At 39.5% G+C, this 13,448-nt stretch overlaps 1 protein-coding gene across 1 annotated transcript in view; it reads right to left on the reverse strand.

Annotated features, from left to right (window-relative positions):
• Positions 1-13,448, reverse strand: part of LOC145357021 (diphosphoinositol polyphosphate phosphohydrolase 1) — a 72,490-nt gene that overhangs the window by 3,782 nt on the left and 55,260 nt on the right. The window contains exon 3 of the mRNA XM_080210066.1: positions 5,865-5,909. Within this exon, the coding sequence (XP_080066192.1) occupies positions 5,865-5,909 (45 nt within the window). The remainder of the gene's footprint in view (positions 1-5,864; positions 5,910-13,448) is intronic.

The following is a 13,448-nucleotide window of genomic DNA, read 5'->3' on the forward strand; positions in this document are numbered from 1 at the left end:
TGTTTTGAATTTGTTTCAACCACACTCAAAATCTTGGTCTCACTGGTTCAAAACATTTATTTTGTGTCCTCGATCTCCTAGTTTCCTTTTCACCAAGTAAATGGCTACTACTTATTAAGCTGTAATTCCATTCACCTTACTGTTCAATCCTCAAATATCTCTACTCCACACATTCTCAAATTTAGGGTGTCACAGTAGGAGTCCTAAATATGCCACCTTTGCTTACATAAGAACATAAGAAATTGGAGCAGGAGTAGGCCATCTGGCCCCTCAAGCCTGCCCCGCCATTCAACAAGATCATGGCTGATCTGTCGTGGCTCAGTTCCACATTCCCGCCCTCTCCCCATAATTGTGATGTCAAATGTTCTAAGTCCCATTTCCTAATCTCTGTGATTATATTGATGGTCATGTTAATGCTGCTTCCTATTATTGTGCAGAAGTTCATGATTGTAGCCTAGGTTTTGCTGGATGGAGGCACCTTGCAGCATGCCCCATTAGATTTCTGTGTTTCGTTTCTCAGTAATTTTGTTCAAAGTTGCTGGAAGTGCAAACTGAAAGGTGGAGTGACGTCAACAGGGAATCTAAATCTGGACTTTTAGTGAGCAATGAGAGGAACAGATTATTTTCTTCACCAGTGATATTTAAGGATAGAGAAATAAGACAATAGAAATGACTGAGGAAGGTGAATTACAGTGTGAGAATTTAGTGTTGAATCAGGTAGAGAAAAAGAAATAATGAGGATGAAAGAAGTAATGGATTAAGGGAAAGACAGAAAGGAAAAGAAAAACATTTTCAAAATCTTAAAAAATGTCTTAAAAAACATCTCCAAAGGTTTACAACCTGAAAGAATGAGTGTCCACATTATTAATTGCTCACATCATGAGCAAGACTATGGGTAGGATTTTCTGGCTGCACTCATCCCAAAACTGGAAAATCCTGCCCGAGGTCAATGGATCTTTGCTTGAGTCTAGAGCCAGAGGACACAGTCTCCGGATACGGGCTGACATTTGGAAAAATTTTTTCATTCAATGCGTAGCGAACCTGTGGAATACTCTACCACAGAGGGTTGTGGAGGCCAAGTCACTGAATATATTCAGAAAAGTGTTTTTTTTTATATATGTTAATGGAATCAAAGGGTAAGGGGAGAAAGCAGGGATATGGCATGAGGTAGTGAATCTGCTATAATCAAACTAAATGGCAGAGCAGATTTCAAGGGTTGAATGGCCTCCTCTCACTCCTAGTTTGTGTTTTCATTCTGATTTGTCACATACAGTATAATTGGTGGATATTAATTTCAATTAGAACTAATACAATATAATTAAAAACCTAAGAAGCACAACATTTGTAAATTGCCAGCAATAAGTAACAAAAACATCTATAAACATAATTGGATATAAATAAAATGTTGAGTTTAAACAAAGCCTTGTTTACTGGCCAGATAAATTAAATCAATTGAAGTTTTTTTAAATACAATTTTCAATATCAGCACATAATTATAACCCTGCTTAAAATAAATTGAGTCTTCAGTTTGATTCAATATCACAACAAGATTTTTAGTACTTTTACAACAACCTGCTTAAAAGCCTTTGGTGCTGATACTAAAGGTTTCAATAAACCAGTACTACTGAATGTTCCCAAGTGATACGAAAAATGACTTGCTTTCCAAAGACAGTCTGCATTGGCTCACACATATACGTAGTCAAAGCAAATGGGGCATACAAATTTGAACGTTCCCATCACAAAACATCCCTTTCATAGAGTCATACTGCATGGAAACAGGCTCTTTGGCCCAACTTGTCCATGCTGCCTTTTGTTTAAAAAAAAGCGAGTCCCAACTGCCCACATTTGGCCCACATCCCTCGATAACCATCTTTCAGTAACAAGTATGCCAGATATTCATAAAATACAAACCACTGGTCACGCATTTGACAAGGAATCCCTGAGATTTACACTGATGCATCTGTTCAAAATTTAAATTAGAAAAGTAACCCAAGTTAAAGAATTTATTTCTGATTTCTTTACCAGCAAAACTCTATAAAAATGAAAAGAATTTCTAGGGTTGAAAGACATCTTGCACTCTTCCGTCATGTACATCATTGGCTTTTTTTTTTAAGGACTTCATGGAAATCTACCACATGCAATGAATATTTACTTGCTTACTCACATACCAGAGCCTGGGTTTCCAAAAGCTGTCCCATGTGAGACATTAGTTTAACTGTGTTTGCTCCATTTTCAATGGGCTGTGTTCTCCTCTCATCGTACAATGTGCATATCCTATTCCAGACAAATCGGGTATGTGCTTTGCTGAAAATAACTTTTTCTATCTGCGATCATGGTCTTCAGCTCCTGTTCCATCTGCACTTGGACTCTGATTTTCATTCTCACTCAGATCTTTGCATCACGGTTGGTTGGAAGAGTGCTTGGTACCAAACTTCAGAATAATATTTTGCAACTTTGGTATTGCCACACATCAGCCTGCAAACTTAGCAACTTCAGACCTTAGCTGTTGCGTCAATTTTCCTGCCGGTCAGATTCTCCCAATCAAGTTCCACTACACATTTCAATTTTAGAAAGACTTTACTAAGCTATTTCTCCCTTATAACTATTTAAGCCAGATTTGCACAAGATTTGTTAATCATCCAATATTTTTCATCTCTTTTCAGAGATTTGTTCATAGATTATAAGGCTAAGCAAATTGAACTAATAAAATCTACATTAAACATCTGTCGCTTTCTCTCCCACATCTTGAGGTCATTGCTGATGAATGATCCCTCCTGAAATAATAACCTGCTTTTCTCTCTTCACAAGTTGAGGTGCCTGCTGCATTTTGACATCATCTATTTTAGTTTAAGATTTTTCAGTATTCCAGCCTCCATTTTCAATCAGTATTATGCTATAAAGAGTACACAAAAAAATTCTCACCCAAGTATCACACATTTATTTATTTGTCACAAGTAGGCTTATATTCACAAAGCAATGAAGTTACTGTGAAAATCCCGTGGTTGCCACATTCCACCGCCTGTTTTGGTACACTGAGGGAGAATTTAGCATGGCCAGTTCACCTAACCCACATATCTTTGGACTCTGGGAGGAAATTGGAGCTCCAGGTGGAAACTCACGCAGACACAGGGGAGAATGTGCAAACTCCAAACAGTGATCCAAGCCAGGAATTGAGCCTTGTCCCTGGCGCTAAGACACAGCAGTGCTAACCACTGTGCCACTCTAATCATATTCCCTATCATAATTTTAAATCTAAAATAAATTCAAGTTTGAAATGTTGAACTTTGTTTCTACTCATGCCTTCCCCTGCATTTGGGGATGGGAACATATTTCACAAAACTTTTAAAAATTACTTTCACTGCTGAATTTTGTGCTCATGGAGGTGAGACTGATTTTTGGCATTCACTACAAGAGGATACACTTCAGGCTAGGTATGGCAGTTCATTGGAGAGCTGCCTCTTTTCGTAGCTTCAAACTAGCAATTCCAACCAAATTAAGTAACTATGGGTGGGATTTTCCAGTTACGCTTGCCCCAAAACCCAAAAATCCCGCCTGAGGTCAACAGATTTTTCCACAATTTCCATGGCAGGTGGAATGGAAAAATTCACCCCCATACTTTTTTTTTAAAAAATTGAGCGTAACAATCAGCCTGCAATCTCTAAAAAGAGATTGCTAATTTAAGACTTTACTGATTTAGGAGTTAATGCAGTGGATAATCTCAAGTTCCTCAATTCATTTTACACAGTAGCCTGCCAGAGAAATTATTTATCTTAGAGATGAAATGCCAATGTTTAGCCCATTGAGCTCCATCCACCAAGACGGCAAAGATTTGGTTTTCACTGGCTGAAAGTGTTCTAAAGGTTGTTCTTCCATTCAAAAATACACACTTTAGAAATGACCTAATTAATCTTTGGTAAGTTTTGTAAAACATAGGGCTTCAGAAGAGTATGTCTGTCAGCTTTGCACATATTAATATTTCTGTATCATAAGGGCAAATAGAAATGGTAAATCGAGCTGTAATCACTGGGTATTGGGGGCAAACTCTTCGCTGGTTGGAACTGTACCTAACATATTGGAAGCTGGCTATGGTGGGTCAGTCATGTCAGCTCCAGGATACCTCTGTAGGAGTCCCTCAGGATGGTTTCCTAGACCCAACCATCTTCAACTGCTTCATCAATGACCTTCTCTCCGTCAGAAGTAGAGGTGTTAGCTAACGATTGCACAATGTTCAGCATCATTCGCGACGACTCACATTTAAGCAGTCCATGTTCAAATGCAATAAGATCTGGACAATATCCAGGCTTCGGCTGACAAGTGGCAAAACATTCACACACAAATGCCATACAATGATCATCATTAAAAAGAGACACTCTAACCACTGCCCCTTGACATCCAATGGTGTTACTATCACTGAATTCCCCCACTGCCAATATCCTTGGGGTTACCACTGACCAGAAAGTCAACAGGACTTGGCATAGGCACAATGGCTACAAGAGCATGTCAGAGGTTAGGAATACTGTGGCAAGTAACTCGCCTCCTAGCCCTCCAAAGTCTGTCCACCATCCATATGGCACAAGACAGGAATGTGATGGCACAAGTTAGGAATGTGATGGCATAATCCCCACTTACCTGGATGGATGCACCTCCAACACCACTCAAGAAGCTTGACATCATCCAGGATAAAACAACCCACTTGATTGATACATCAACTCCCTCCAAAGCTCAGTATTAGCAGTGTGTACTATCCACATGATGCACTGCAGAAATTCATTAAAGATCCTTAACCCCTTCCAAGCCCACAGCCACTTCCACCTAGAAGGACAATGGCTGCAGATACATGGGAACACCATCACCTGCAAGTTCCCCACCAAGCCACTCACCACCCTGACTTGAAAATATATCATCTTTCCTTTGTAGTCACTGAGTCAAAATCCTGGAATTCCCTCCTTAATGCACTGTGGGTCAACCCACTGCACATGGACTGCAGAGATTCAAGGCAGCAGCTCACCACCACCTTCTCAAGGGCAACTATTGATGGGCAATAAATGCTGGCCAGCCAGCAATGCCCATGTCCCATGAATGAATAAATAAAAAAAACCTTAAGCTTGGATTAGTATTTGTCTGAAATTCACTGCAAAATAAAATCAAATGTAAACATATTCTAAAACAAATGCAAGAGAACAGAACAAGGAAAAATAGAACTTACGGTTCTTCCCATGGACAAGGTGGGAGTGCTCGAATATGCCATTGTGCCTCACAATCCAAATCTATACTCATTTTTAACTTTATTTACCCATATCTCTTTAATGAGATTCTACCATATATGAGTGTTCAAGTCAAAGACAGTAGATGCCTCAAGACATAGCAAATGATTTTATATTCGCTTCTCTCAAAGTGTTCCAACTGGGCATTTTTAACTTGTAGTCACTCCTTCCACAGGATTCCACTGCGGATTGTGATTATGTCTCAATAACAAGATGAGAGGTGATATCATTTTCAGTTTACATATGTAATAGGCCATCATGTTAATGTTAGGCACAATTAGTGTAATTCAAAAATTGAGGGCTCAACCAGTTCACGAGTGGTGGACACCCTAGTGTAGTCAAAGGGTGCACTGCCTATTACTCATATCACTTGGTTATGAAATGACTACTTTTAATTCTGCACCAAACAGATCTGTCTGTATTGAGTCACTCCTATCTGTTTATATGGCCTTGATCATTTTTCAGTGACTATTGATCAGTTTTCCTGTTGACTACTGTGTCATTGGAATTAAACTTATCAATTTAGTAGAGACTAGCCATTAAATAATTTAATACAATTGTGAAGCAAAAACAATGGTTTACGTTAAAACAGGAACTTACCTCAAATATTCCTACTAATCTTCCTAACGTCCCTTTGACTCCAGCCTGCAAAGTAAATAAACGTATTACACATTTCTGAAGATGCACGACTACTTATTTTAGAATAGACTTCAAAACCAATTTTTCTCTACGCAGTCGTATAAAGGCATCCCTGCCACATTGTTGGAACTATAATTTGTACAGTATAAATTATAACTGGAACTTAAATTCTATTTTTGCCTCTACATAGTTAGCATTACATTTATCTAAATTCATTGATGTTGTTGACAAACAGCCAAAGCAATTGTGACCAGAAAACATCAGGTTCTTTTTCTTAACCACAGAGACTCAATGAGAGAGCATAACTCAAACTTATTCTGGGTTTGAGAGTTCTTACTTCTTGAAGTTGAAGATGAGAACTCAAGCAGTGTGGCAGGCAGTCAGTAGCTCAAGCTTCACTCGATTAAACTGGCATTACGTCTTATAGAATCAAAGAAACTGATGGCACAGTAAGAGCCCATTTAGCCCATCAAGTCCATGCTCGCCAAAGACAACCTATTTAGCCTGATCCCATTTTCCAGCTTCAGGTTTGCAGCCTTGTAGGTAACTGCACTTCATGTTTCTCAAGTACTTTTGTCATATTCATAACATATTTCATTGTATATTAAAGAAATAAATACCTAGTGCACAATTTTACAGCAGACTCCAAAAATCCACAATTCATCCATAATAAGCCTGATTATAATTCAATAGAAATAAAAAACACACCCTGAAAAGCAACCAAAAGCCAAATTTTCTTGCAATTCAGTCTCTCAATGTGAACATTATTTATACATCACTGAGCCAATATTCTAAAGTTTGCGCAGGAGTGTGGATATGGCATTAAGGGGACAGAAGTGGTGGGCAAAAGTCAGCCTGCAATTATTCCCACTTGAGGTTTTGATGAGTGCACACTCTATAGGCAAGCAAAAGTCAAGGTGACTCCATGCAAAATATGTTAGATGGCTCTATAGGGAATTGAGTTTGAGCAAGACTCAGCCTACAGCACAGTGGAATAAACTATTTCTGTGCTATGTAATCACACATATTATCCACAAAGTGGACACATCAGAACTTCTGGGATCTAGTCAGCTGAAATATATGCTAGTTAAAGGAGATCACAATTTGAACTGCTGGTGAAGTATTTTAATTTGCTTTGTATTTACAATTATATGTTCCTGTATGCATAATTAAGTCATCTTTAACTTTTTTCTTTTTTTGTCTAATATTCTCCTTATTGTAAGAAGTCTCAACTCCAGGTTAAAGTCCAACAGGTTTATTTGGAATCATGAGCTTTCGGAGCGCTGCTCCTTCATCAGGTGAGTGGAATGAAATCCATATAGACCACATCAACTGCATTACTCTCGTCTCCACACCTGGTCAACTCCTCAAAAATTCCAATCAAATTTATTAGGCATGATCTCCCTCTGAAAAAGCTATGCTGACTATCCCTGATCAAACCTTGCCTCGCCAAGCGGAGATGGATTCTCTCCTTCAGCATTTTCTCCAATAATTTCCCCGAGCACTGATGTGAGACTTACTGGTCCATCACTCCCTGCCTCATCTTTACAATTCTTCTTAGACAGCAGAACCACATCAGCTGTTTTCCAGTCCTCTGGCACCTCCTCCATGATGTAGAGATGCTAGTGTTAGACTAGGGTAAACGCAGTAAGAAGTCTCACAACACTAGGTTTATGTCCAACCAGTTTATTTGATAGTAATCCCACAAGCTTTCAGAAACAATCAAATAAACTGGTTGGACTTCAACCTGGTGTTGTGAGACTTCTTACTATGTTTACCTCCTCCATGGCCAGAGAGGAATTTAAAAATTTGGGCCAGAGCCCATACAAATTTCATCCCTTGCCTCCCATGGCAACCTGTGAAACAATTAATACAGACCTGGAGATCTGTCCACTTTTAAGGCTGCCAGCACCTCCAACATCTCGTCATTTCCCACATCAATTCCCTCAAGAATCTGAGTGTCTGAGTTCTGTATCTTCATCTTTGTTCTCTTGGATGAAGACTGATGTGAAGTATTTGTTTAACATTCTACCAATGTCCTCTGGCTCCACCTATAGATTGCCCCCTTAGTCCCTAATGGGCACCACTTTTTCCCTGGTTATCCTCTTCCATTATCTTGGGAATTATCTTACTTTTACCATTCAGAGCTTTCTCATAGCTCCTCTTTGTTCTCCTAATTGCCTTAAGCTCCACCCTGCGTGTTTTGTACTCCACTAATTTGCTCCCCCTGTACCTGCTAAAAGCCTCTTTTCCTCATCATTACCTGAATATCTCTGGCCATCCATGGTTCTGTAGGACTGTAAGTCCTTCCCGCCACTTTAGACGGAACATGTTAGGCTTGTACCCTTCCCATTTCCTTTTTGAACAACCCCATTGTTCTTCTGTAGATTTTTCTACAAATAGCTACTCCCTATTAATTTATAAAATTTTAAAAAACTGGATAAAGGCTTTAAAATGGCTGAAGTCATAACCTGCTGTGACTCACACGAAAGGAAGTTCCTAGCATTCAGAACAAGCATTCATCTCAAAAAATGTGTTAATGCCCCCATATCTGCAGGAATCAAACCCCAAGAAATTGTGCAAAGGCTATTTACATTTCTATGGCCAGGGACTGAACAACGGAGGCATCAGTCTCCAAGGGCAAGAGACTGAAAACCCTCTGTTCAACTTATTAATGGTTGAAACAGTAAGTATCTCATCAAGCCAGACAAGGAACATGCCTCCTTGGCTTAAGCCAAGGTGGGTTGCCTTGTGGAGCTGAAAATCTCACACTGCCATCTTTCACTAACCAAACTGCAGCAGAACCAGAGCTCTGTCCAGGTTTAAATTGCCTGGTCCCCATCTACACCATTTTCTGCTGCAACTTCTTTATCAGCACCTACCAGATGATTCATCATTACAGGTCCATCTCATTGTGGAAGTCATTTCTACTGGAAAAGTGAATTATCAAACAGACACCAAAAGAAAACACCACTGGACTTTGAATCGGAATGAGCTCATAACAATTTTCTCTGTAGACTTTGCCTCGTCATTCTTCTTTCTTCTATCCCTCCATTACTATATGAATGCAAAAGGGGGGGCTATTGCAAACCCTCTTTCCATATTTTGTGTGCAAAATAAACTAACCCACTGATTTTACCCTATCTCGAGTTTGCTGTGGGGTTATTAGAAATTAGATCAGACTAAATAGTCAGAATGGGGGAAATAAAAATCAAAACCTGTTTACAGACGGGTGGAGAGGGGGGAAATCAGAGCTGTTTAATTTAACGGCCCTCCCCAGCCGTTGTAACTAAATCCATAGCAGTGGGGAACTGGAAATCCAAGCTGACTGACTGCTTCTCCACCAAAGCTGTAAAGTGTACTGCTCTGACATACTACATAAATGTGAAAGGGCAATAATTGTGCAATACTTGTGTATAATGCTTGAAGTAGCCACAAATCCCACCTTAGGTTTGGGTCATACATGTTGGGTTCTGCACAAAATGTGCGCAAACAGAGGAACATAATCTAATCTTCCTGCAAATAGGAAACTTGTTTCTTAATTTTCAATCAAATACAAGAGGTCTTCCCCAGTGACTCAGCAAATTGTTTACAATTATGCTTGTACTGGCACCAACAGGGCCACCACCATCCTTGGTGAAACCCCCTGTAAAAAGGTCCAATTCAACATTAGACAGACTGTTCACAGGTTACAATTGTTACAAACAGGCACACTGTTTACAATTAGTCCATTTTCTGTCCCATAGCCTCTCCTTTACCAGCGAGTTGCAGAAGCTGCTGTTCCACTGGATTTTAAGCTTCCCAGCCAAGTCTGGTAAAGACCAAGTTATTCACATACTATCATCCTATTCAAACAAGAGAGCAGTGTCCTCCAGAACAAAATTAAGTTTGATCTCAAGTCACCTGTGCAAGCATGATTACAGGTGAGACCAACTCATCTCAAATTTTGCCATTCAACAAAATCATGCCAATTGTTCTGAAATAAAAGTGATCTTATAGGGTCCTTCATATGACTGCAAAGGAGACCACGTCATGCTAGGCAAAATGTATATTTTTTGCTTTTCTATCTATAATTTTTGCATACCAGTCACCTTGTTATTACAGCTCAAGAAAGACATTTTCCATTAAATTCTCCAATCTCCATTCTGGAGTTGACATTGACTTCTAACTTACTAGTCCAAACAGAAAGCAAATGTTCTCATTCCCATCTAAGCTGCTACTCTCATTTGCGAAAATGTTCTCTCCGTTTTCAATTTTCACCATCATCCTTTGATGTACAGTGGTTAGCATTGCTGCCTCACAGTGCCAAGGACCCTGGCTCATTTCCCGGACTAGGCAACTGTGCAGAGTTTGCACTAGCTTCCCATGTCTGCATGGGTTTCCTCCAGGTACTCTGGTTTCATCCCACAGTCCAAAAGACATACTGGTTAGATGCATTGGCTATGCTAAATTCTCCCTCAACATATCCAGACAAGTGCCAGACTGTGGCGATCAGAAGACTTTCACAATATCTTCATTACAGTCTTAACATAAGCTGACTTGTGACACCAATAAATAAAACTTTAAGCTTTTCCAATTTGATACTTTTGATGGGAGAAAGAATGGCCAAAAAGAATTAGCAATGTTAAAAATTCTACTATGAAAAAGTGAAAATATAAATACATTTATACAGGTATATTAGCTTAAGAGATTACAGCACTCCATTCTTTCCAGCAGTTCTGCCATTTGCGTATATCCTGTCCAGTTTTCTTGGCAACAGGTTTGCATCACTAGTGTGCGCTAAGATGAGGGGCGTAATTCAATACAGAAAATTTTAAAAACATTAAGATTTTAAGTGATACAAGGGCACATGAAGGTTTAGCTTCATTTTGCTTAGCAACTTGCAGGTGGTAAGATGTCATGTTCAGTGTTAAAAGTAAAATGCTTCATTGTAGTACCCGATTGCAGGCACTGGGTGGCATGCAATAACTGACTATAGGTTTTAACAGCTGAGCGATTTAAAAAATATTATTCTGAACCCAAGATGGAAATTCAACAGTCATTCTGCAGGCCAAAGTTGGTAAGAGAATACAGAAAACAATGATTAAATGATGCCAAGTTGGAGTTTTTAAAAGTCCTAATGGTTGTAGCAGGAAGGGAAGGAGGCTTGAATTCAAAGTCCTGCCCCCAAGCCCGGCACCCACCATTTTCTGTGGGGATGTTGTACTTTGCACATCCATGGTTCATTGAGGCAGACCAGATGTTTGCTAGTGGGTTCTCCAAAATGACTTGTGGGCTTCAGGTGAAGTTCAAAAGCTGTCAGAATGAAAGGATACTCTTTTCCTTAGGACCAGGCAAACCTTCAGGAGAAGTCAGATGCCCTTTGGGACTGTTAAGCTTAGGACACGTCATTTAGTAATTTAGTGGCATTTAATATGGAGTAAATGCATATGGGTGCTTAAAAAAATAAATGCTTTTGTTGGGGAAAATTAACAGATAATACCACAATTCAAGACCACATCAAACAGGAAATAACTGCTGCTTCATGCAGATCACTAAATAGCATGGTTCACATTCCACATATTATACTGCATTAGGTGCCGAGTGTGTAATCAGTAGTCACTTGAGACCATAACATAACAGTACATCCTGGACCCAGCACAAATAAAAATTTGGAATGTTATAAATCTGACTGAGGCTTATAAACCACCTCCCAAGAGTGCTGCTCTCCACCTCACCCAAGACCCAGCTCCCACAAGCTTAACATGAGGATTTTGTGTGACCATGCAGGCATCATTGATGTAAAAAGCAGCACTGCAATGTGAATGCAGGGCATTAATTGGAGATCTATGTTACTGCAAAATGACATTGTATGGAACAAGGTTAAATGAGGGCTTCCTATAAAATGATTATGTTGTGCAATGATGGGAATTCTCTGTTGTTTGCAAGGCTCCCATTTAAATTGAGTTGAGTTTTGGCAGTTGTCTTATAGACACAGAACTGCGACAAAAAGCTGACAAAGTGGTCTCCTGGGAGAGATCATAAGGATGGGTGATGTGGAAAGAAGAGAACGAAAAGCAGGGAAGTTAAGTTCAACTTGTTTCGAACCAGGGTTAGGCTACACTGGGAACACTGTCAATCATTTGTGATCTCCATTTGGAAAAAGGAAACAGAGGCACTGGAGAAGGAGCAAAGATTCACAAGAATAATCCCAGAACTGAGAGCATTTAACCCTCAGGAAAAGCTGGGGCTGCTTTTCTCTAGAAGGGTGACCTGTTGGAAGTCTTTAAGATTATGAAGAGGCTCAATAATCAAAGATGTGCTATTAGGCTGATTGGAAGTAATAAATTGTCCCTAAATTAGTTTCCCTCAACGTAGAATGTCATAAAACAATAGATAAGGGTCATGGGTGGAGGGAGGGACTGGTAATGTTAAAATGGCGGCGCGGGCTCGTTGGGCTGAAGGGCCTGTTTCCCGGGCTGTTGTTGTTTTTTTTGTTCTTCTTTTAAACTTACACAGTCCAGACAAGTTTGAGGGTGAACCAGAATATTGTTGGATGTTTCCTCTGCTTTTGTGCATACTGATTCCAGCTTGAAAATTCTCAATTTTGAGACAGAGTGCCAAAATAATAAAATTCGTAAAAAAAAATGAAGTATTTTGCATTTCCTAGGATTGCCAACAAGATTGTTTTGAGCTTTTTCGCCTCTTCCTCATCCAAACTGAGGTTAGTTGTCATGTGGGAGTTCAACCAGCATTTCACTAATGCTTTTTTTTCAAAAAAACCACCGCAATCATTTTTCATTCCAGTCTTCTTCCGGATTTGATCTCAAATATCTGGTTACTAACTCTTTAGAGCACAAATTACTAAATTTATCATGCTGAGAATCTCAAGATTCACAAAATGGAATGATTAATTTGATGCCCAGAACAGAGAAGGTTAAATTCAACTATTCTGGAGCTTTCAATACAAAATGGGATCTCTACCAAGCAGCTGGCCATGAGGCAAGCTTCAACGGCAGGATTTATAGAAATCGTAGAATCATAGAAACCATACAGTGTGGAGGAAGGCCATCTGGCCCAACAACAATCCTGCCTAGGCCCTATCTCTGTAGTCCCATATATTTACCCTATTAATCCCTCTAACCTATGCATCCTGGTACACTAAGGGGCAATTTAGCACGACCAACGCACCTAAACAACACATCTTTGATGGACAACTTTCTCAAAGGATACAAACACCACAATAAAACAGTAAAACACTCCTAAAATGTGCAGGTTAGGTTGATTGGCCATGCCAAATTGCTCCTTAGTGTTAAGGGGATGTCAGGGGGATTGGCAAGGTAAATATGTGGGATCACAGGGATAGCCTAGGGTGGAATTGTTGTCGGTGTAGGCTCAATGGGCCAAATAGTCGCCTTTTTCTGGAGATTCTACGATTCGGGAAATATTCCTTTTTGCTACACTTATTCAGAAACAAATCAAAGGAAACATGCGTAAGCACACTTTCACATCACTGATTTGAATAGTATCAGAAAAAATCATTTCAAATGTTGACAGAAAGAATTC

The sequence above is a fragment of the Carcharhinus amblyrhynchos genome, chromosome 22 (genome assembly GCF_965287045.1).
Source record: "Carcharhinus amblyrhynchos chromosome 22, sCarAmb.v2.hapA, whole genome shotgun sequence".
NCBI classification, from domain to species: domain Eukaryota; kingdom Metazoa; phylum Chordata; class Chondrichthyes; order Carcharhiniformes; family Carcharhinidae; genus Carcharhinus; species Carcharhinus amblyrhynchos.